Raw genomic sequence first — 23,990 nt, forward strand, 5'->3', positions numbered from 1 at the left:
ATAGGCAAACGCAGCAGCCCATTAGTGCACAGCAAGATCCCCACAAACACCAGCAGGATAAATCACCAGTTAATCTGTTTTAGTGGTGTTGGTAGAGAGATAAATGTTAGCCAGGAAAGCGGGGAGAACTTCCCTGCTCTTAACATAAGAACATAAGAACATAAGAAATTGGAGCAGGAGTAGGCCAATCGGCCCCTCGAGCCTGCTCCGCCATTCAATAAGATCATGGCTGATCTGATCCCAACCACAAATCTAAAGAACACAAGAAGTCGGAGCAGGACCCGGCCACATAGCCCCTGGGCCCTCTCCGCCACCCACAGGGCATTGACCGATCCGAACTCAGCTTCATGTCCAATTTCCTGCCCGCTCCCCATAACCCCTAATTCCCTTTACTTCTAGGAAACTGTCTATTTCTGTTTTAAATTTATCTAATGATGTAGCTTCCACAGCTTCCTGGGGCAGCAAATTCCACAGACCTACCACCCTCTGAGTGAAGAAGTTTCTCCTCATCTCAGTTTTGAAAGAGCAGCCCCTTATTCTAAGATTATGCCCCCTAGTTCTAGTTTCACCCATCTTTGGGAACATCCTTACCGCATCCACCCGATCAAGACCCTTCACAATCTTATATGTTTCAATAAGATCGCCTCACATTCTTCTGAACTCCAATGAGTAGAGTCCCAATCTACTCAACCTCTCCTCATATGTCCGCCCCCTTCTTTGAAAGGGTGCCGTGGGATCTTTTACATTCACCTGATCAGGCAGACAAGGCTTCAGTTTAAAATTCTGCACCCCTGTCAATGCAGCACCTCCTTAGTTTTGCACTGAAGTGCCAGTCTAGATTATGTGCTTAAGTCCTGGAGTGGAGCTTGAACCCACAACCTTCTGACTTAAGGGCGACCAGAGTCAAACTAACAGTTCTACACTTAAAATGCAGACTGTGAGTGATTCACTCGTAAACCTGTTGTGCTGGATAATGAAAGAGAGTCTCGATGTATATATATATATATAAAAGAGGCGAGGCAACACAGGTCACTGTACTCCTACGGTATGTACTCCGTCACTGTACTCCTACTGTAGGTACCCCATCACTGTACTCCTACTGTAGGTACCCCATCACTGTACTCCTACTGTATGTACCCCATCACTGTACTCCTATTGTAGGTGCCCCATCACTGTACTCCTATTGTACATACCCTGTCACTGTACTTCTACTGTACATACCCTGTCACTGTACTCCTACTGTACATACCCTGTCACTGTACTCCTACTGTACATATCCTGTCACTGTACTCCTACTGTACATACCCTGTCACTGTACTCCTACTGTACATACCCTGTCACTGTACTCCTACTGTACATATCCTGTCACTGTACTCCTACTGTACATACCCTGTCACTGTACTCATACTGTACATATCCCATCACTGTACTCCTGCTGTACATACCCCGTCACTGTACTCCTACTGTACATACCCCGTCACTGTACTCCTACTGTATGTGCCCCATCACTGTACTCCTACTTTATGTACCCTGTCACTGTACACCCACTGTACATACCCCATCACTGTACACCTACTGTACATACCCCATCACTGTACTCCTACTTTATGTACCCTGTCACTGTACACCTACTGTACATACCCTGTCACTGTACACCTACTGTACATACCCTGTCACTGTACACCTACTGTACATACCCTGTCACTGTACTCCTACTGTACATACCCCATCACTTCTTTTAAATGGAATGAATAAAGTAGACTTAGAGTGAGAACTCTTCCAGTCACTATGGGGTAAATCTTACAACTTAGTAGTCCCAGCATAGAGCTCTCATGTGATGGGCCTATATAGCAGGAATTATGCATAATGACTTCAAGGGAGTATTTGTGAAGATTGCCTGTTCTTTTCAAACCTGCTTAGGATTTTGCTATAAGTACCAAAGATAGGAACTCTTCACAATGTGGCCATATAATCATAAGAACATAAGAAACAGGAGCAGGAGTAGGCCATACGGCCCCTAGTGCTTGCTCCGCCATTCAATCAGATCATGGCTGATCTTTGACCTCAACTCCACTTTCCCGCCCCATCCCCATATCCCAAAAGGACTATAGCCTCCCCCGCTTCATGGTTCGTACAGAAACTACCTCTCAGTGTAGTAGTGCAGTGGGAGTTGCTTTCTGTATTAAAACCCTTACACTGAAATTAACCTCCATTGATCCTTTGGACCTTCACAGTGCAATGGGTGTAACTTTCTCTCTCTGCCTCTTGATTCCAGCTGTGCTATGTATCAAATGAAGATTACATCCGGTTGGTGGGGGAGATCATTTCTGTCTTTGGAGCCATCGCCATCCTTCTGATAGAAGTAAGGAACACTTATTTTTAGCTCAGCCAGGTGTCTGAGAGGAATGGAAACTATCACCAGCCAAACTACCCTGAAATCCACATAAGTCAAGTCTCTATTTGTCCGATATGGAGTGCAGTCTCTCTCTACAGGGACGCACCAAATTCTGTCACTCTTGGAGAGAGCCAAGGCTTGGGGACCCCAAGTGTGTGCAAGGATTCCTTTAACTGGCTAAAACCTCCACGGCCAGGCACTGGTAAGCTTCCCATTAATTGTATAGCTAGGACCACCCTGCCCATTAGGAATTGGCTTGCAAAGTAAGGAACAGGCAAAGTGCTTCTGCTAACAATATAAGCCCTGACATTAGTATTAGTGATGAGCATTCAGTGCCTTCGTATGACATTCCTTTGACCACAAAAACTAATTTGGTAGGGGGATGGGCACCAGGATGAAACATCAGAGAGGAGAAACAAGGTACAAATAGCACTAGAGTAAAGAAGAGTTCAGAAATAGGTGGAATCAGGGGGCAAATGCGAGGCAATCTAAGATGAGTTTAGAATGCATGTGCGTAAATGCACGTAGTGTGGCAAATAAGGTTGGTGAGCTGCAGGCTCAAGTCGCCACATGGGACTATGAAATAGTGGCACTAACAGAGACCTGGCTCAAAGAAGGGGAGGATTGGGCACTTAATATTCCTGGCTGCAAGGTATTCAGGAAAGATAAGGAAGGAAAGAAAAGAGGGAGGTGCTAGTATTGATCAAAGAATCTATTACAGCACTGGAAAGGGATGATGTAGTTGAGAGGTCAAAGACAGAATCTATTTGATTTGAATTAAGGAACAATGGTGGAGTTATTACACCACTGGTTGTATAATGTAGGCCACCAAATAGTAGGAAGGAGATAGAAGAGCAAATTTGCAGGCAAATTACAGAAAGATGTGAGAAAGAAGTGATAATGGGGGATTCAATTATCCCAATATGGACTGGGACAGTTACAGTGTAAAGGGCAAAGAGAGGGAGGAATTCCTGAAATGTATCAAGAGAGCTTTCTTGAACAGTGTGGTTTCCAGCCCAATGAGAAAGGAAGCAGTGCTGGATCTAATTCTGGGAAATGAAGTAGGGCAGGTGGAGCATGTTTCAGTGGGGGAGCATTTGATGAACAGTGATCATAATATCATTAGGTTTAGAATAGTTATGGAAAAGGACAAGGAACAATCATGTGAAAATACACAACTGGAGAGGGCTAATTCCAGTGAGTTAAAAAGGGATCTTGCCCAAGTGGATTGGAATCAAAAATTGGAAAATTATGGGCAAATAAATGAAAACCAGGATGGATTTGATAAAGAAAAATCGTATTTGACTAACTTGATTGATGAAGTAATGGAGAGGGTTAATGTTGTGTATATAGACTTTCAAAAGGCGGTTGATAAAGTAATGCATAATAGACATTGCTAGCAAAATTAAAGCCCATGGCATTAAAGGAACAGTGGCAGCTTGGGTACAAAATTGGCTAGGGGACAGAACGCAGAGAGTCGTGGTGAACGGTTGTTTTTCAGACTGGAGGGACTGTACAGTGGTGGCCCCCAGAGATCAGTATTAGGACCACTGCTCTTTTATGTATTTTTAAATGACCTGGTCTTGGGTATAGAGGGTATAATTTCAAAGTTTGCAGGTGACACGAAACTCGGAAATGTAGTAAACAATATGGAGGATAGTAACAGACGTCAGGAGGACAGACTGGTGAAATGGGCAGACACATGGCAAATGAAATTTAATGCAGAGAAATGTGAAGTGATACATTATGGTAGGAAGAATGAGGAGAGGCAATATAAACTAAATGGTACAATTTTAAAGGGAGTGCAGGAACAGAGAGACCTGGGGGTGTATGTACACAAATCTTTGAAGGTGGCAGGACTAGTTGAGAAGGCTGTTAAAAAAGCATATGGGATCCTGGGCTTTATTATTAGAGGCATAGAGTACAAAAGCATGGAAGTTATGCTGAACCCTTTATAAAATACTGGTTAGGCCTCAGCTGGAGTATTGTGTTCAATTCTGGGCACCACACTTTAGGAAGGATGTCAAGTCCTTCGAGAGGGTGCAGAAGAGATTTATCAGAATGGTACCGGGGATGAGGGACTTCAGTTATGTGGAGAGACTGGAGAAGCTGGGGTTGTTCTCCTTAGAGGAGAGAAGGTTAAGGGGAGATTTAATAGAGGCATTCAAAATCATGAAGGGTTTTGATAGAATAAATAAAGAGAAACTGTTTCTACTGAATGAAGGGTCGGTAACCAGAGGACACAGATTTAAGGTAATTAGCAAAAGAATCAGAGGTGAGATGAGGAGAAATTTTTTTACGCAGCGAGTTATTATGATCAGAATGCACTGCCTGAAATGGTGACAGAAGCAGATTCAAAGGTAACTTTCAAAAGAGAATTGGATAAATACTTATCCTTTCCCACCATGCCCAGCATGGGCTTCAAGCCACTCCCCAGTGAAGGAATCCCTTGGCAGTGGAAAATGAAGAGGACTATGCATCAGTCACCCGTTCTCCAATCTGCCCACAGAGATGTGGAAGTTTGGTTATTGCAGATATTTATTCTTGTCTGAAGAATGGAGACATTGAGAGTGGGGCCGATTTTCACTTCCGGTGGTGGCGGGAAACTGGCAGTGGAGGATCGGCCGCCCTTTATACACCCTGTCCAACTTTCCGAAGGTAAACCAGGCGGGGTGTATAAGGACATAAGAACAGAAGAAAAAGAGCAGGAGTAGACCATACGACCCCTCGAGCCTGCTCCGCCATTCAATAAGACCATGGCTGATCTACCTCAACTCCACTTTCCTGCCCTCTCCCCATATGCCTTGATTCCCTTAGTGTCCAAAAATCTATCAATCCCAGGGTTGAATATACTCAACGACTACTCAGCCCTTTGGGTAGAGAATTCCAAAGACTCACAACCCTCTGAGTGAAGAGATTTTTCCTCATCTCGGTCCTAAATGGCCGACCTGTTATCTTGAGACAATGACCTCAAGTTCTAGACTCTGCAGCCAGGGGAAACAACCTCTCAGCATCTACCCTGTTCTCGAAGAAGTTTAAACATTTCAATGAGATCACCTCTCATTCTTCTAAACGCTGGAGAGTATAGGCCAATTCTACTCAATCTCTCCTCATGGGACAACCCTCTCATCCCAGGAACCAATCCAGTGAACCCTTGTTGCACCGCCTCTAAGGCAAGTATATCCTTCCTTAGGTAAGGAGACCTAAACTGTTCACAGTACTCCAGGTGGCCCAAAAAAAGAAAAGAAAGTAAGAACTTGCATTTATATAGCGCCTTTCACGATCTCAGGACATGCCAAAGCGCATCACAACCACTGAGGTTCTTTTATTTTGAAGTGTAGTCACTGTTGTAATGTAGGAAATACGGCAGCCAATTTAGACACAGCAAGCCCTTCCACAAACTTCAGTGTGATAATGACCAGGTAATTTAATGATTTTGGTTGAGGGATAAATATTGGCCAGGACGCCGGGAGAAATCCCCTGCTCTCCTTCGAATGTCACGGGATTTCTTACGTCCATCTGAGAGGGCAGACGGGGCCTCGGTTTAACATCTCATTCGAAAGACGGCTCCTCCTGCAGTGCAGCACTCTCACGGTACTGCATTGGAGGGTCAGCCTGGATTATGTGCTCACGTCTCTGGAGCAGGATTTAAACCCATGACCTTCTGACTCAGAGGCGAGAGTGCTACCCACTGAGTCAAAGCTGAGCCAGGCTGACATGTCCCCTCCACTGCCGCCAGTTTTGCACCACTGCTGAATGAAAATCGCCCCCTGGATTTCGAGAAATATCTGTGAGTTGCTTTTTTTTCTCTCTCCCTAGAGTGCTGACATCATACGATATGGAACAGCAGGATATTTTGGGAAAACCGTCCTTGGAGGCCCATTCCATGTTATAATGTGAGCAGAGTGGCAATAGATTTTTAAAATTCAGTTAAACATGATGTTGACATGCTAAATGGTAGTTATTTTCACCTCCAGTTTTCTCCCTTTACTCACTCTCCAAGAAGATGGTCACACTTTTTGTTGCACATTCCCATGGGCACCAGTTGTACACCAGCTGGCCATTCTTCCTGTGTGTGTTGGGAGACTACTTAACTGGGGGTGGGGGCGGCGGGGGAGATGAGGAGAAATTGTTTTACGCAGCGAATTGTTACGATCTGGAATGCGCTGCCTGAAAGGGTGGTGGAAACAGATTCAATAATAACTTTCAAAAGGAAATTGGATAAATACCTGAAAAGGAGAAATTTGCAGGGCCAAGGAGTAAGGGCAGGGGTGTGGGACTAATTGGATAGCTCTTTCAAAGAGCCGGCATAGGCATGATGGGCAGAATGGCCTCCTGTGCTATAAGATTCTACGATTCTATGAACTGTCCTCTGAATCTTGCCGTCCTGCATCCCCCTCTCGTTACCCCACGATGTTGGAAGAGCCTGTAACTACCTCGACCCCACTCTCTGGAACTCTCTCCCTAAACCTTTCTGCCTCTTATTCTCTCCCCACCTTTTAAAGCTTTCTTAAAACCCATTGCTTTGACCAAGGTTTCAGTTATTCTGAACTCACCCACTATGGCTGGACTTCCGTTCCTTTTCCTTATTCCCTCCGTGACTCACCTTGAGGCATTATATAAATGTTGTTGCTGGGGGCAACGTATCCGAGCTTGGCCTGTCCTCACCCAACATCTGCACCTGCTCTTTCCAACACTGGATAGCGATCAGGAATGGGAACTCTACCCATGGGCGATGAGGCACATCGTGGTATCTCCACTGCTGCCTTGGCTAAGGTCAACCAACTCAGCCCAGACCTAGGAATTAAGCCTGGGGCCTTCTTGGTCTATATGACCCCGTTTGAGTATATTTAATCACTAAGCTATTAAGGCAGCATCTGAAATGTTAACTTTTTAAATAATCCACTATTGCTATGGTTTATTAAAAATATATATTTTTTTCTTTTTCTTTTAACCTCTTTGCTCTTTTCACTTTTCAAACTTTCCTCCACAAACTTTTCCTTTCTCTCCCTTGTTGTGCTTTGCGTTCTCTCTCTCACACAAAAACATTGCAAGGTTATTTCCATTTTGCCTTTCTGCTCTCACTCACCATCTGTCTCTCACTGGCTCTTATTCCATCTGTATTTTTCATTTGCTTTGGACCCTTCTTCCTCTCATTTGTTTATTCTTTTGGTAAACACACCACTTCATGTTATCAAACTTTCTGTCTCTCCTTCTCCCTCTCTGTCTGTTCTTCTCTCTCATATCGCTCCTACTCTCTGTCCTCCTTGCGCTTTCTCTCTTTCTTCCTCTCTTTGTCTCTCTGTCTCTCCTCCTCCCTGTATCTGTCTCCATCTGTTACTGCCTATCTGCCTCTCCTCTTCCCTTTCTCTCCCTCTCTGACTCTTTCCTCCTCTCTCTTTTTCTGTCTTTTTGTGTGTTCCTCACTCCTTTGTTCTTTCTTCGTCCATTGCACAATATGAAATTGATTTCTCTACCTCCCTTTTTTTCTCCCTTTCTGTCTGTCTTTCACTTTTTTTCTTTCTGTCAGCCTCTCCTTGCCTCACTCTCACTTTCCACTCTCCACCTCACTCTCTTCCTTCCTCTATCTCACCCACCTCTACCTTTACGCCTTCTCTGTCTTTTTCTTTCGCTCTGCCTATCTCCCTCACTCACTTCCTTCCTCTGCCTAACCTACCTCTTTCTTTCCGCTGTCTCTTTCTTTCGCTCTGCCTATCTCCCTCACTCACTTCCATGCTCTATCTCACTCACTTCTTTTTCTCCGCTGTCCCTGTTTCTTTCTTTCACTCCCAATTCCCTCTCTCCGCTCGTTCCTTCTCTCACTCTATTTTTCCCCTCCTCCCTTTCCCTCGACAGCATCTGCTATGCGATCCTGGTGCTATTGATTCTCATTCTACGACTGACGAGCGCAGGTACCGAGGGGGTCTTCATGGCCCTCGCCATCGTCCTGGCCTGGTGCAATTCCATATACTTTGCTCGGGGATTCCGGATACTTGGGCCATTTGCCATCCTCCTTCAGAAGGTAATCAAACCGAATATGCACATTGGACAAACAGTCCTTAGTTCTAGACTGAAATGTTCTTTTAATACTGAAAAGGGAACGCATTAAAACAGGTAAGAACAGGGCGCTCCAAAATTTCATTACAAGTGAGCTTTTTGTACAAAGTCACTGAAAGTGAACCAATTTAATATTGATGAATTTGGTAATGGGAGGTGGGAGACTTTTCCTCTAATACACTACCTGATTTTGCTGGAAATAGGAATCGAGGAATTCTTCCCGCTGTGCTAACAATGTCACTAACATATACTGGTGTAGGAAATCTCTCCCCAAGGCTCTCACGGACTGTCAAGATTTATCTGTTTCCTTTTTATCCCAGCGCCCTCCCTCCCCCCACCTCAGTTTCCCCATCTTGCACCTCAATACCAACCAGTCTGTTCCCAAGTCACCGCACACCACTCTGAATCAGCCCATAGGAAGGGACCTTCTTAAGTACAACTCTCTCTCTCATTTTCTTTCCATCACCTGGGTGCTTCCTGACTTCTGGTTGGGGCCCACCCTTAGCAACACCACTGAAATTGACAACAAGGCACAGAGCCAGTACGCCCACCAATGCCATAATGCCACGCGTTGGCGCTGAACTGCGTCGTACCCCTCCTGTATAGCATGTCCCTCAATAAATTTAACGTTACAGTGGCAATGGGGGTTTAATTGTTATTTAATTGCCAAGATTTGTTCACCAAGAAACTCCACACTAACACGATGGTTAAAGTCTTATCGAGACGGCTTGGGTTCACGTAACCCGGCTCACTATCGATTTAAGCTCTGATATCACTGTTAGCGTTATTAGTGGATGAACATTTGACAGGCTGGTATTGCATTGCTTTGTCTGTGACTTTATCACCAGCACTAACCTATTAATTTAAAATCAGTTAAAAGAGCAGACAGACCAATGTAGCACAGGTATATTCTGTGTTTGTTCACTAATAACGCTCACAGTAGACTCTACACTTTAATCTCATCTTATCGATTCAATTGAAACCAGTCGACAACGATTGCAGGCACTTTGGTCCACTGACATGCTGTGTCTGGAACTTTTCCAATGGCATTGTTTTGATATTATTTAGACTTTGTACAAAGTTGAATCGTTGTAGCACAGCAGTAGTGATCCATAACGCATTGACATCATCGTGTGACTAAACACGTCATCATGTATGTCTTTCTTTATGAACCTGACAGACAATCTTGTGAGATTCATCACTGGACCATGGAGCACCTTTAAGAGTCCTTGGCACGATGCCTTGATGGGAAATGTTTGCATTGGCATGAAGCCTCAGTCTGAGAAACGTAGTGTGTCATTTCCCCACTCTGCCGGTCCCATGCTCTTCCAGTGACATTGTCAGTCAGTGAGTGGGTGAAGCTGAGGTCTCAGGAATCCCACTGGACTTGTCCTGAAGGTTATTTGTCACATTGTATTGCGTAAGACTGAAATATCTGATCTAGTGCATGAAATAACCTGCTATGGAAAGTCTTGCATACCCACGGCCAGCATTTTAAGCTGACAGTTAGGTCCCGAAATTGCAATGGGCCCACTTCACTGGCAGAATTGCTGGGGAGCAGGACATAAGCCTGGCCATGGACTGTGATGCTGACCCTGTCCAAAATTATAGGGTCTTTTGCATGCTCGAGGAGGGCAGTTTGCATCTGTAAGGGCACGTGTTCCAATCACCTTACAGCGGAATTGGAGTTGCGCCATGCTGCTGGCAAGAGTTCACCTGAGGCCTTTAAACAGCTTGTGGGTAGAATTCCTGGGGTAGTCCCCCCTACCCCCTCTCCCCAGTGGAATTTTGCATGGCCAGTGTGAACAGGGCAGAATCCAGGGTGGAACCAAATACCGACCCCCCACCTCCCCCCAAAGGGAGATCCGTCCACTCTCTACCCTTGACCTCCATTGGAATTTTGAGGCTTAGTGTTTCAACTCACATGTCAAGACAGATTTCTCTCAGAAAATAACATTTTGACATACAATATATGAGTAATTTGAAACATGACATGTCGTGAGTGCATTGTGCTGGGAGGAACCTTTGGACCTATGGTTCCCAAAACTCTCCACCACTGGGGGTTTTCCTCATCTCATGTCTGGGTCTGTTGTAGACTAATTAATAGAGATTGATTGCCAAGATTAGTCAACAACTCCATTATTATTGTATCATGCGACTACCTGGATAGTAGAAGGCGAACTAGATGGACCTTGGTCTTTTCTCATCCAGCAATTACAATGTTCCTATGTCAGCTTGTGGGCATTTTGCCAGAGAAATCAACACTTCTCATTGGAATTGGAGGCTGCCAACAAAACCAATCAGTTCAGTTGGAGGGCAGGGCTAGAGGCTGTTGGATCCAATTGGATCAGTTCTAGGACGGGACAAGAAGTGTCAGAACCAGTAAATCAGATGTTAATTTCACCCACTGTTGACAAGAACTTGAGGGGGGAAAGGTTTTAAGATGAGCTGATGGTTTCTGGGAGTTACAGTTATCGATGAGTTTATTTTGTGATTGGGACAATCATTAAAGTTTTATATACCAAATAAGCTGATAAGTTGCAACTTTTTAAGAACTTATTTTCCTCAAAGGAACTTTTTGGGGCAATGGCCAGCTTATATTCTTCAAGACTAGTTGTAGCTTACTTTTAGAGTTAGGACGTTGTTACATAAGAACATAAGAAATAGGAGCAGGAGTAGGCCAATCGGCCCCTCGAGCCTGCTCCGCCATTCAACAAGATCATGGCTGATCTGATCCTAACCTCAAATCTAAATTCACGTCCAATTTCCTGCCCGCTCCCCGTAACCCCTAATTCCCTGGTGTGAATGCATTAACTGGCTTTATTTGAGCAGTCCTGTCACTGCACTTGCAGAATTGTCTGTGTTTGCAACAAAATGGTGATGAATTTTACTTAATTAAAAAAAACTTACAGCAATATTTAGGATTGTACAATAGTGCGCTAATATAATGGGGACCTGTTGGCCTGTTTGTGAGGGGTGGGGGGGTGTTTAGTGCCCGGTCATGTTTTATAACCTTCTAAGCTGTTTTCAGTTTGTTTATGTGTATGTGGTAGAAGTCCCTTTCTTACTGTGCGGTAACCATGGAGACAGGCTGCCCCATCTAAATTAGAGCGGTCAACATCGATGGGGAAAGTTGAGGTGAGGCATTAGTAATCAGTATGAGTATAATACGGACTGAGAGGGTTAAATTATAAGGACAGGTTGCATAAACTTGGCTTGTGTTCCCTTGAGTATAGAAGATCGAGGGTGATCTAATTGAGGTTTAAAACGTTTAAAGGATTCGATAGGGTAGATACATAGAAACTCAAGATAAAGAATCACTGGATTGGGGGTAATATTCTGGCATGGGTGGAGGATTGGTTATCTAACAGGAAGCAGAGAGTTGGGATAAATGGTTCATTCACTGGCAACCAGTAGCCAGTGGTGTTCTGCAGGGGTCGGTGCTGGGTCCCCAACTCTTTACAATCTATATTAACGATTTGGAGGAGGGGACCGAGTGTAACATATCAAAGTTTGCAGATGATACAAAGATGGGAGGGAAAGTAGAGAGAGAGTGAGGACATAAAAAACCTACAAGGGGATATTGACAGGCTGGGTGTGTGGGCGGAGATTTGGCAGATGCAATACAATATTGGAAAATGTGAGGTTATGCACTTTGGCAGGAAAAATCAGAGAGCAAGTTATTATCTTAATGGCGAGAAACTGGAAAGTACTGCAGTACAAAGAGATCTGGGGGTCCGAGTGCAAGAAAATCAAAAAGTTAGTATGCAGGTGCAGCAGGTGATTAAGAAGGCCAACGGAATGTTGGCTTTTATTGCTAGGGGGATAGAATTTTTTTTTTTCATTCGTTCACAGGATGTGGGCGTCGCTGGCGAGGCCAGCATTTATTGCCCATCCCTAATTGCCCTCGAGAAGGTGGTGGTGAGCCGCCTTCTTGAACCGCTGCAGTCCGTGTGGTGACGGTTCTCCCACAGTGCTGTTAGGAAGGGAGTTCCAGGATTTTGACCCAGCGACAATGAAGGAACGGCGATATATTTCCAAGTCGGGATGGTGTGTGACTTGGAGGGGAACGTGCAGGTGGTGTTGTTCCCATGCGCCTGCTGCTCTTGTCCTTCTAGGTGGTAGAGGTCGCGGGTTTGGGAGGTGCTGTCGAAGAAGCCTTGGCGAGTTGCTGCAGTGCATCCTGTGGATGGTGCACACTGCAGCCACAGTGCGCCGGTGGTGAAGGGAGTGAATGTTTAGGGTGGTGGATGGGGTGCCAATCAAGCGGGCTGCTTTGTCCTGGATGGTGTCGAGCTTCTTGAGTGTTGTTGGAGCTGCACTCATCCAAGCAAGTGAAGGTTATTCCATCACACTCCTGACTTGTGCCTTATAGATGGTGGAAAGGCTTTGGGGAGTCAGGGGGTGAGTCACTCACTGCAGAATACCCAGCCTCTGACCTGCTCTTGTAGCCACAGTATTTATATGGCTGGTCCAGTTAAGTTTCTGGTCAATGGTGACCCCCAGGATGTTGATGGTGGGGGATTCGGCGATGGTAATGCCGTTGAATGTCAAGGGGAGGTGGTTAGACTCTCTCTTGTTGGAGATGGTCATTGCCTGGCACTTATCTGGCGCGAATGTTACTTGCCATTTATGAGCCCAAGCCTGGATGTTGTCCAGGTCTTGCTGCATGCGGGCTCGGACTGCTTCATTATCTGAGGGGTTGCAAATGGAACTGAACACTGTGCAGTCATCAGCGAACATCCCCATTTCTGACCTTATGATGGAGGGAAGGTCATTGATGAAGCAGCTGAAGATGGTTGGGCCTAGGACACTGCCCTGAGGAACTCCTGCAGCAATGTCCTGGGGCTGAGATGATTGGCCTCCAACAACCACTACCATCTTCCTTTGTGCTAGGTATGACTCCAGCCACTGGAGAGTTTTCCCCCTGATTCCCATGGACTTCAATTTTACTAGGGCTCCTTGGTGCCACACTCGGTCAAATGCTGCCTTGATGTCAAGGGCAGTCACTCTCACCTCACCTCTGGAATTCAGCTCTTTTGTCCATGTTTGGACCAAGGCTGTAATGAGGTCTGGAGCCGAGTGGTCCTGGCGGAACCCAAACTGAGCATCGGTGAGCAGGTTATTGGTGAGTAAGTGCCGCTTGATGGAAGGTGTCGTCGACAGTGCTATCACTTTGCTGATGATTGAGAGTAGACTGATGGGGCGGTAATTGGCCGGATTGGATTTGTCCTGCTTTTTTTTGTGGACAGGACATACCTGGGCAATTTTCCACATTGTCGGGTAGATGCCAGTGTTGTAGCTGTACTGGAACAGCTTGGCTAGAGGCGCAGCTAGTTCTGGAGCACAAGTCTTCAGCACTACAGCTGGGATGTTGTCGGGGCCCATAGCCTTTGCTGTATCCAGTGCACTCAGCCGTTTCTTGATATCACGTGGAGTGAATCGAATTGGCCGAAGACTGGCTTCCGTGATGGTGGGGATATCGGGAGGAGGCTGAGATGGATCATCCACTCGGCACTTCTGGCTGAAGATGGTTGCAAACGCTTCAGCCTTGTCTTTTGCACTCACGTGCTGGACTCCGCCATCATTGAGAATGGGGATGTTTGCAGAGCCTCCTCCTCCCGTTAGTTGTTTAATTGTCCACCACCATTCACGACTGGATGTGGCAGGACTGCAGAGCTTTGATCTGATCCATTGGTTGTGGAATCGCTTAGCTCTGTCTATAGCATGTTGCTTCCGCTGTTTAGCATGCATGTAGTCCTGAGTTGTAGCTTCACCAGGTTGGCACCTCATTTTTAGGTATGCCTGGTGCTGCTCCTGGCATGCTCTTCTACACTCCTCATTGAACCAGGGTTGATCCCCTGGCTTGTTGGTAATGGTAGAGTGAGGAATATGCCGGGCCATGAGGTTACAGATTGTGCTGGAATACAATTCTGCTGCTGCTGATGGCCCACAGCGCCTCATGGATGCCCAATTTTGAGCTGCTAGATCCGTTCTGAATCTATCCCATTTAGCACGGTGGTAGTGCCACACAACACGTTGGATGGTGTCCTCAGTGCGAAGACGGGACTTCATCTCCACGAGGACTGTGCGGTGGTCACACCTACCAACACTGTCATGGACAGATGCATTTGCGACAGGTAGATTGGTGAGGACGAGGTCAAGTAAGTTTTTCCCTCGTGTTGGTTCGCTCACCACCTGCCGCAGGCCCAGTCTAGCAGCTATGTCCTTCAGGGAGGTATTGCTGCAGTTATATAAGGTATTGGTGAGACCGCACCTGGAATACTGCATACAGTTTTGGTCTCCATACTTAAGAAAAGACATACTTGCTCTCGAGGCAGTACAAAGAAGGTTCACTCAGTTAATCCCGGGGATGAGGGGGTGGACATATGAGGAGATGTTGAGTAGATTGGGACTCTACTCATTGGAGTTCAGAAGAACGAGAGGCGATCTTATTGAAACATATAAGATTGTGAAGGGGCTTGATCGGGTGGATGCGGTAAGGATGTTCCCAAGGATGGGTGAAACTAGAACTGGGGGCATAATCTTAGAATAAGGGGCTGCTCTTTCAAAACTGAGATGAGGAGAAACTTCTTCACTCAGAGGGTAGTAGGTCTGTGGAATTTGCTGCCCCAGGAAGCTGTGGAAGCTACATCATTAAATAAATTTAAAACAGAAATAGACAGTTTCCTAGAAGTAAAGGGAATTAGGGGTTACGGGGAGTGGGCAGGAAATTGGACATGAATTTAGATTTGAGGTTAGGATCAGATCAGCCATGATCTTATTGAATGGCGGAGCAGGCTCGAGGGGCCGATTGGCCTACTCCTGCTCCTATTTCTTATGTTCTTATGTTAAACTATTTCCTCTGATGGGACAATCAAGAACGAGGGGACATAATCTTAAAATTAGAGCTGGGCCATTTAGGAGGGAAATCAGGAAGCACTTTTTCACACGAAGGGTAGTAGAAATCTGGAACTCTCTCCCCAAAGGGCTGTGGATACTGGGGGACAATTCGAGCTTTCAAGACAGAGATTGATAGATTTTTGTTAGGTAAGGGTATCAAGGGATATAAGGTGCAGATCAGCCATGATCCAAGTGAATGGTGGAGCAGGATCGAGGGACTGAATGGCCTACTCCTAGTCCTATACTTCAATAGATTGTAAATTCCAAAATGGAGGCAATCAGTCAAGTCGAGCTGAATGTGGAAAATTCATCTCCCCGTTTTGGTTACTGCAAATCAAGTTTGTGTACAATTTTTTTTTAATGATTGAGGTGTGTAATTATGTTTATTTTCAGTTATAAAAAAACTTTCTTTAGTAGGGTTTAAAGATCATGGACTACAAGTGACCGTTGGTGACAATTGTGATTGATGTATTCATATAACATTCCTCTGTCCGCTGTTTTAATGGAGGTATTGCCACACTTCTTTTATATTGACTATGGTCAGGAAATTCACGGGCAGTTCGGTCCTGAATTTCCGATGCATGCTGCCGCTAGGTGACGCTTCCTGTTAGCAATGCAGACACGCGCAGTGATCCGAATGTGCAATCACCTTTTGGGGAAAATGTTAATTAACAGCTTTCTTTATTTTCTTCTTAGATTATTTTGGAGAAATTCTTGACGTATGCAATATTAATGCTGATGGTGCTCATAGGATTTACAACAGGTAACTCTGAATAAATCACATTGATGTGGTCCAGGGGATGAGAATGGAACTCGGGAAAATAAATTGGAAAAACTTACTGATAAACAAGGAAATAGAACAGCAGTGGGAAACATTTAATAAGGTGATCAATAGAGTCCAGGAGAAATATATATAAACCAAAAAGCAAGAACAAACTAGCCAGTAATGATAGACCATGGATGAGTAAAGAAATATGGGCAACATTGAAACTAAAGAAAAAGGCATACACTATGTACATAGACAACAAAGGAGAGGATGATAAAAGGGAATACAAAAAGGTTAGGAAAGAAGTTAAAAAAACAATTAGGAAAGCAAAGAGAAACTACAAAATTAAATTATCAAGGAGTATAAAAAGAAATAGTAAAGTATTCTACAGACACATAAATAACAAAAGAAAAATCAGGATAGGGATAGGGCCACTAAGGGATACACAAGATAAACTCACAGGTGATGACAGCAAAAAGGTAGAAATATTAAATAATTACTTTGCCTCAGTATTTACCAGGGAGACTAACATGGTGGGCATGACATTAGAAGAAAATATCAAAAAAGATATAAAGACATTTAAGATAGAAAGGGGGGAGATAATTGATAAACTAATCAAACTCAGAGAGGATAAAACCCCTGATCCGGATGGATTGCATCCGTGAATATTAAAATAATTTAGGGAAGAGATAGCAAATGTACAATTCAGATATATATAAAAAATCATTAGAGAAAGGAATAGTGCCAGAGGACTGGCAAACAGCTAATATGATTCCTATATTTAAAAATGGAGATAGAACCAGTCCAGGGAACTACAGACCAGTTAGCTTAACATCAGTGGTAGGAAAGATAATGGAATCCTTACTCAAAGATGTAATAGAAAAACATCTAGATACCAAAAATATAATAAAGTATAGTCAGCACGGATTTCAGAAGGGAAGTTCATACTTATTGAATTCTTTAACGACGTAACAGAAAGGGTAGACAAGGGTAATACAGTAGATGTAATATATTTGGATTTTCATGACTAAGGTCAGAGCATGTATGTTACATTATCAATCACAAGTACCACCTATTACAATAACTACATACATTAAATACTTAATTATTTACAAATATAGCACTCTGATGTACAAAAATTGACATCTTATATACTTGTCGGGGACAAGTAGCAGAATGGATAGCAAGCTGGTTACAAAACAGAAAGCAGACAGTAGGGGTTAAAGGTAGTTACTCAGACTGGCAAAAGATGGGAAGTGGTGTTCCACAGGGATCGGTACTGTTGTTCACCATTTACATCAATGATTTAGACTTGGGAATCAGAAGTACAATTTCAAAATTTGCGGACGACACCAAATAGGGGGTATAGTTAATACCAAGGAGGGACTGCGACAAATACGAACATATGAATTAAGAGCAGGAGTAGGCCATTCGGCCCCTCGATCCTGCTCTACCATTTGATAAGATCATGGCTGATCTGATTGTGACCTCAACTCTACTTTCCCGTCTACCTACTATAACCTTTGACTCCCTTGTTAATCAGGAATCTATCTAACTCAGCCTTAAAACTATTCAATGACCCTGCCTCCACCACTTTCTGGGGAAGGGAGTTCCACAGACTCACAACCCTCTGAGAGAAAAAATGTCTCCTCATCTCCATCTTAAATGGGAGACCCCTTATTTTTAAACTGTGTCCCCTAGTTCTATTTTCTCCCACAAGGGGAAACATCCTCTCAGCATCTACCCCTTCAAGTCGCCTCAGGATCTTATATGTTTCAATAAGATCACCTCTCATTCTTCTAAACTCCAATGTATATAGGCCCAACTTATCCAACCTTTCCTCATAAGATAACCCCCTCATCCCAGAAATCAGTCGAGTGAACCTTCTCTGAACTGCCTCCAAAGCAATTATGTCCTTTCTTAAATAAGGAGACCAAAACTGCACACAGTATTCTAGATGTGGTCGCACCAATGCCCTGTACAACTGCAGCAAAACATCTCTACTTTTATATTCCATTCCCCTTGCAATATATGACAGCATTCCATTTGCCTTCCTAATCACTTGCTGTACCTGCATACTAACTTTTTATGATTCATGCGTTAGGACACCCAGATCCCTCTGTACCTCAGAGTTCTGCAATCTCTTTCCATTTAAATAATATACTGCTTTTCTATTCCTCCTGCCAAAGTGGACAAGTTCACATTTTCCCACATTACACTCCATCTGCCAAATTTTTGCCCACTCACTTAACCTATCTATATCCCTTTGCAGACTCCTTATGTCCTCTTCACAACTTACTTTCCTACCTACCTTTGTGTCATCAGCAAATTTAGCAACCATACATTCGGTCCCTTCATCCAATTCATTGATATAGATTGTAAATAGTTGAGGCCCAAGCACTGATCCCTGTGGCACTCCACTCGTTACATCTTGCCAACCTGAAAATGACCCATTTTTGCCTACTCTCTGCTTCCTGTTAGCTAACCAATCCTTTATCCATGCTAATATGTTACCCCCTACACCATGAGCTCTTATTTTGTGTAGTAGCCTTTGATGTGGCACCTTGTCAAATGCCTTTTTGAAATCCAAGTACACCACATCCACAGGATCCCCTTTATCCACATTGCTTGTTACTTCCTCAAAGAATAAATTAGTCAGGAAGACATTAATGAACTTGCAGAATAGGCATATAATTGGCAAATGAATTTCAATATAGATAAGTGTGAGGTATTACATTTTTGAAGGAAGAATAAGGGGCTTGGATAATAAGAGTCTAATGGGATAGAGGAGCAGAGGGGCCTGGGGGTACAGATACACAATCACCAAAAGTAGCGACGCAGGTTAATAAGGCCCTAAAAAAGCAAACCAAGCACTGGGGTTAATTTCTAGATGGATAGAATTGAAAAGCAGAGAAGTTATGTTAAACTTGTATAAAACCTTGGTTAGACCACACTTGGAGTACTGTGAACAGTTCTGGTCTCCATATTATAAAAAGAATAGAGAGGCACTGAAGAAGGTGCAAAAAAGATTTGCTAGGATGATACCAGAACTGAGAGGTTATACCGATCAGGAAAGATTGAGCAGGCTGGGGCTCTTTTCTCTAGAAAAGAGAAGACTGAGGGGTGACCTGATAGAGGCCTTTAAGATTATGAAAGGGTTTGATAGGGTAAACGTGGAGAAGATGTTCCCACTTGCAAGGGAGACCAGAACTTGGGCCCATAAATATAAGTTAGTCACTAATAAATCCAATAGGGAATTCAGGAGAAACTTCTTTACCCAGAGAATGGATGGAGTGTGGAACTTGCTACCACAAGGAGTAGTTGAGGCGACTAGCATAGATGCATTTAAGGGGAAGCTAGATAAACACATGAGCGAGAAAGGAATAGAAGGATATGCTGATAGTGTTAGATGAAGAATGGAGGGAGGAGGCTCATGTGGAGCATAAACGGACGATGGGCCAAAAGGCCTCTTCCTCCGCTGTACCTACTATGTTAAACATCGGCATGGACCTTTTGGGCTGAATGGCCTGTTTCCGTGCTATACATTCTGTGTAATTCTATGTAATTCTATGTGTGTAATATATACTGACTTACTATCTGTGTAAAATACACTGATTGACTATGTGCGTAATATATACTGACTGTGACTATGTGTGTAATATATACTGACGGCAACTATGTGTGCAATATATACTGACAGCGACTATGTGTGTAATATATACTGACGGCGACTATGTGTGTAATATATACTGACTGTGACTATGTGTGCAATATATACTGACGGCGACTATGTGTGTAATATATACTGACTGTGACTATGTGTGCAATATATACTGACGGCGACTATCTGTGTAATATATACTGACTGTGACTATGTGTGCAATATATACTGATGGCGACTATGTGTGCAATATATACTGACGGCGACTATGTGTGCAATATATACTGACGGTGACTATGTGTGCAATATATACTGACGGCGACTATGTGTGCAATATATACTGACTGTGACTATGTGTGCAATATATACTGACGGCGACTATGTGTGCAATATATACTGACTGTGACTATGTGTGTAATATATACTGACTGTGACTATGTGTGTAATATATACTGACTGTGACTATGTGTGTAATATATACTGACTGTGACTATGTGTGTAATATATACTGACGGCGACTATGTGTGTAATATATACTGACTGTGACTATGTGTGTAATATATACTGACGGCGACTATGTGTGCAATATATACTGACTGTGACTATGTGTGTAATATATACTGACGGCGACTATGTGTGTAATATATACTGACGGCGACTATGTGTGTAATATATACTGACTGTGACTATGTGTGTAATATATACTGACGGCGACTATGTGTGTAATATATACTGACGGCGACTATGTGTGTAATATATACTGACGGCGACTATGTGTGTAATATATACTGACTGTGACTATGTGTGTAATATATACTGACTGTGACTATGTGTGTAATATATACTGACGGCGACTATGTGTGTAATATATACTGACGGCGACTATGTGTGTAATATATACCGACGGCGACTATGTGTGTAATATATACTGACGGCGACTATGTGTGTAATATATACTGACTGTGACTGTGTGTAATATATACTGACTGGGACTATGTGTGTAATATATACTGACGGCGACTATGTGTGTAATATATACTGACGGTAACTATGTGTGCAATGAATATTGACGGCAACTATGTGTGCAATATATACTGACTGTGACTATGTGTGTAATATATACTGACGGCGACTATGTGTGCAATATATACTGACGGCGACTATGTGTGCAAAATATACTGACTGTGACTATGTGTGCAATATATACTGACTGTGACTATGTGTGTAATATATACTGACTGTGACTATGTGTGCAATATATACTGACGGCGACTATGTGTGTAATATATACTGACTGTGACTATGTGTGTAATATATACTGACTGTGACTATGTGTGTAATATATACTGACAGCGACTATGTGTGCAATATATACTGACGGCGACTATGTGTGCAATATATACTGACTGTGACTATGTGTGCAATATATACTGACTGTGAATATGTGTGTAATATATACTGACTGTGACTATGTGTGTAATATATACTGACTGTGACTATGTCTGTAATATATACTGACTGTGACTATGTGTGTAATATATACTGACGGCGACTATGTGTGCAATATATACTGACGGCGACTATGTGTGTAATATATACTGACTGAATATGTGTGCAATATATACTGACTGGGACTATGTGTGCAATATATACTGACTGTGACTATGTGTGTAATATATACTGACTGTGACTATGTGTGCAATATATACTGACTGTGACTATCTGTGTGTAATTTATACTGACTGTGACTATGTGTGCAATATATACTGACTGTAACTATGTGTGCAATATATACTGACTGTGACTATCTGTGTGTAATTTATACTGACTGTGACTATGTGTGCAATATATACGGACTGTGACTATCTGTGTGTAATTTATACTGACTGTGACTATCTGTGTGTCATTTATACTGACTGTGACTATGTGTGCAATATATACTGACGGCGACTATGTGTGTAATATATAGTGACTGTTACTATCTGTAAAATACACCGACTGACTATGTGTGCAATATATACTGACTATGACTATCTGTGTGTAATTTATACTGATTGAATATGTGTGTAATACATACTGACTGTGACTATGTGTGTAATATATACTGACTGTGACTATGTGTGCAATATATACTGACTGTGACTATGTGTGTAATATATACTGACTGTGACTATGTGTGCAATATATACTGACTGTGACTATCTGTGTGTAATTTATACTGACTGTGACTATGTGTGCAATATATACTGACTGTGACTATGTGTGCAATATATACTGACTGTGACTATGTGTGCAATATATACTGACTGTGACTATGTGTGTAATATATACTGACTGTGAATATGTGTGCAATATATACTGACGGCGACTATGTGTGTAATATATACTGACTGTGAATATGTGTGCAATATATACTGACTGTGACTATGTGTGTAATATATACTGACTGTGAATATGTGTGCAATATATACTGACTGTGACTATGTGTGCAATATATACTGACTGTGACTATGTGTGCAATATATACTGACTGTGACTATGTGTGCAATATATACTGACTGTGACTATGTGTGCAATATATACTGACTGTGACTATGTCTGTAATATATACTGACTGTGACTATGTGTGTAATATATACTGACTGTGAATATGTGTGCAATATATACTGACTGTGACTATGTGTGCAATATATACTGACTGTGACTATGTGTGCAATATATACTGACTGTGACTATGTGTGTAATATATACTGACTGTGAATATGTGTGCAATATATACTGACTGTGACTATGTCTGTAATATATACTGACTGTGACTATGTGTGTAATATATACTGACTGTGAATATGTGTGCAATATATACTGACTGTGACTAGGTGTGTAATATATACTGACTGAATATGTGTGCAATATATACTGACTGTGACTATGTGTGCAATATATACTGACTGTGACTATGTGTGCAATATATACTGACTGTGACTATGTGTGCAATATATACTGACTGTGACTATGTGTGTAATATATACTGACTGTGAATATGTGTGCAATATATACTGACTGTGACTATGTGTGCAATATATACTGACTGTGACTATGTGTGCAATATATACTGACTGTGACTATGTGTGCAATATATACTGACTGTGCCTATGTGTGTAATATATACTGACTGTGACTATGTGTGTAATATATACTGACTGTGACTATGTCTGTAATATATACTGACTGTGACTATGTGTGTAATATATACTGACTGTGAATATGTGTGTAATATATACTGACTGTGAATATGTGTGCAATATATACTGACTGTGACTATGTGTGCAATATATACTGACTGTGACTATGTGTGTAATATATACTGACTGTGAATATGTGTGTAATATATACTGACTGTGAATATGTGTATAATATATACTGACTGTGAATATGTGTGTAATATATACTGACTGTGAATATGTGTGCAATATATACTGACTGTGCCTATGTGTGTAATATATACTGACTGTGACTATGTGTGTAATATATACTGACTGTGACTATGTCTGTAATATATACTGACTGTGACTATGTGTGTAATATATACTGACTGTGAATATGTGTGTAATATATACTGACTGTGAATATGTGTGCAATATATACTGACTGTGACTATGTGTGTAATTTATACTGACTGTGACTATGTGTGTAATTTATACTGACTGTGACTATCTGTGTGTAATTTATACTGACTGTGACTATGTGTGTAATTTATACTGACTGTGACTATCTGTGTGTAATTTATACTGACTGTGACTATGTGTGTAATTTATACTGACTGTGACTGTGTGTAATTTATACTGACTGTGACTATCTGTGTGTAATTTATACTGACTGTGACTATGTGTGCAATATATACTGACGGCGACTATGTGTGTAATATATAGTGACTGTTACTATCTGTAAAATACACCGACTGACTATGTGTGCAATATATACTGACTATGACTATCTGTGTGTAATTTATACTGATTGAATATGTGTGTAATACATACTGACTGTGACCATGTGTGCAATATATACTGACTGTGACTATGTGTGCAATATATACTGACTGTGACTATGTGTGTAATATATACTGACTGTGAATATGTGTGCAATATATACTGACTGTGAATATGTGTGCAATATATACTGACTGTGACTATGTGTGTAATATATACTGA

General features: G+C 42.5%; 1 protein-coding gene across 1 annotated transcript in view; it reads left to right on the top strand.

Annotated features, from left to right (window-relative positions):
- The window catches only part of LOC137341414 (transient receptor potential cation channel subfamily V member 5-like), a 65,962-nt gene that overhangs the window by 32,487 nt on the left and 9,485 nt on the right, over positions 1-23,990 (top strand). The window contains exons 9-12 of the mRNA XM_068004526.1: positions 2,276-2,362; positions 6,215-6,291; positions 8,252-8,417; positions 16,052-16,118. Of these exons, the coding sequence (XP_067860627.1) occupies positions 2,276-2,362; positions 6,215-6,291; positions 8,252-8,417; positions 16,052-16,118 (397 nt within the window). The remainder of the gene's footprint in view (positions 1-2,275; positions 2,363-6,214; positions 6,292-8,251; positions 8,418-16,051; positions 16,119-23,990) is intronic.

This window comes from Heptranchias perlo, chromosome 23, assembly GCF_035084215.1.
Source record: "Heptranchias perlo isolate sHepPer1 chromosome 23, sHepPer1.hap1, whole genome shotgun sequence".
NCBI lineage: Eukaryota > Metazoa > Chordata > Chondrichthyes > Hexanchiformes > Hexanchidae > Heptranchias > Heptranchias perlo.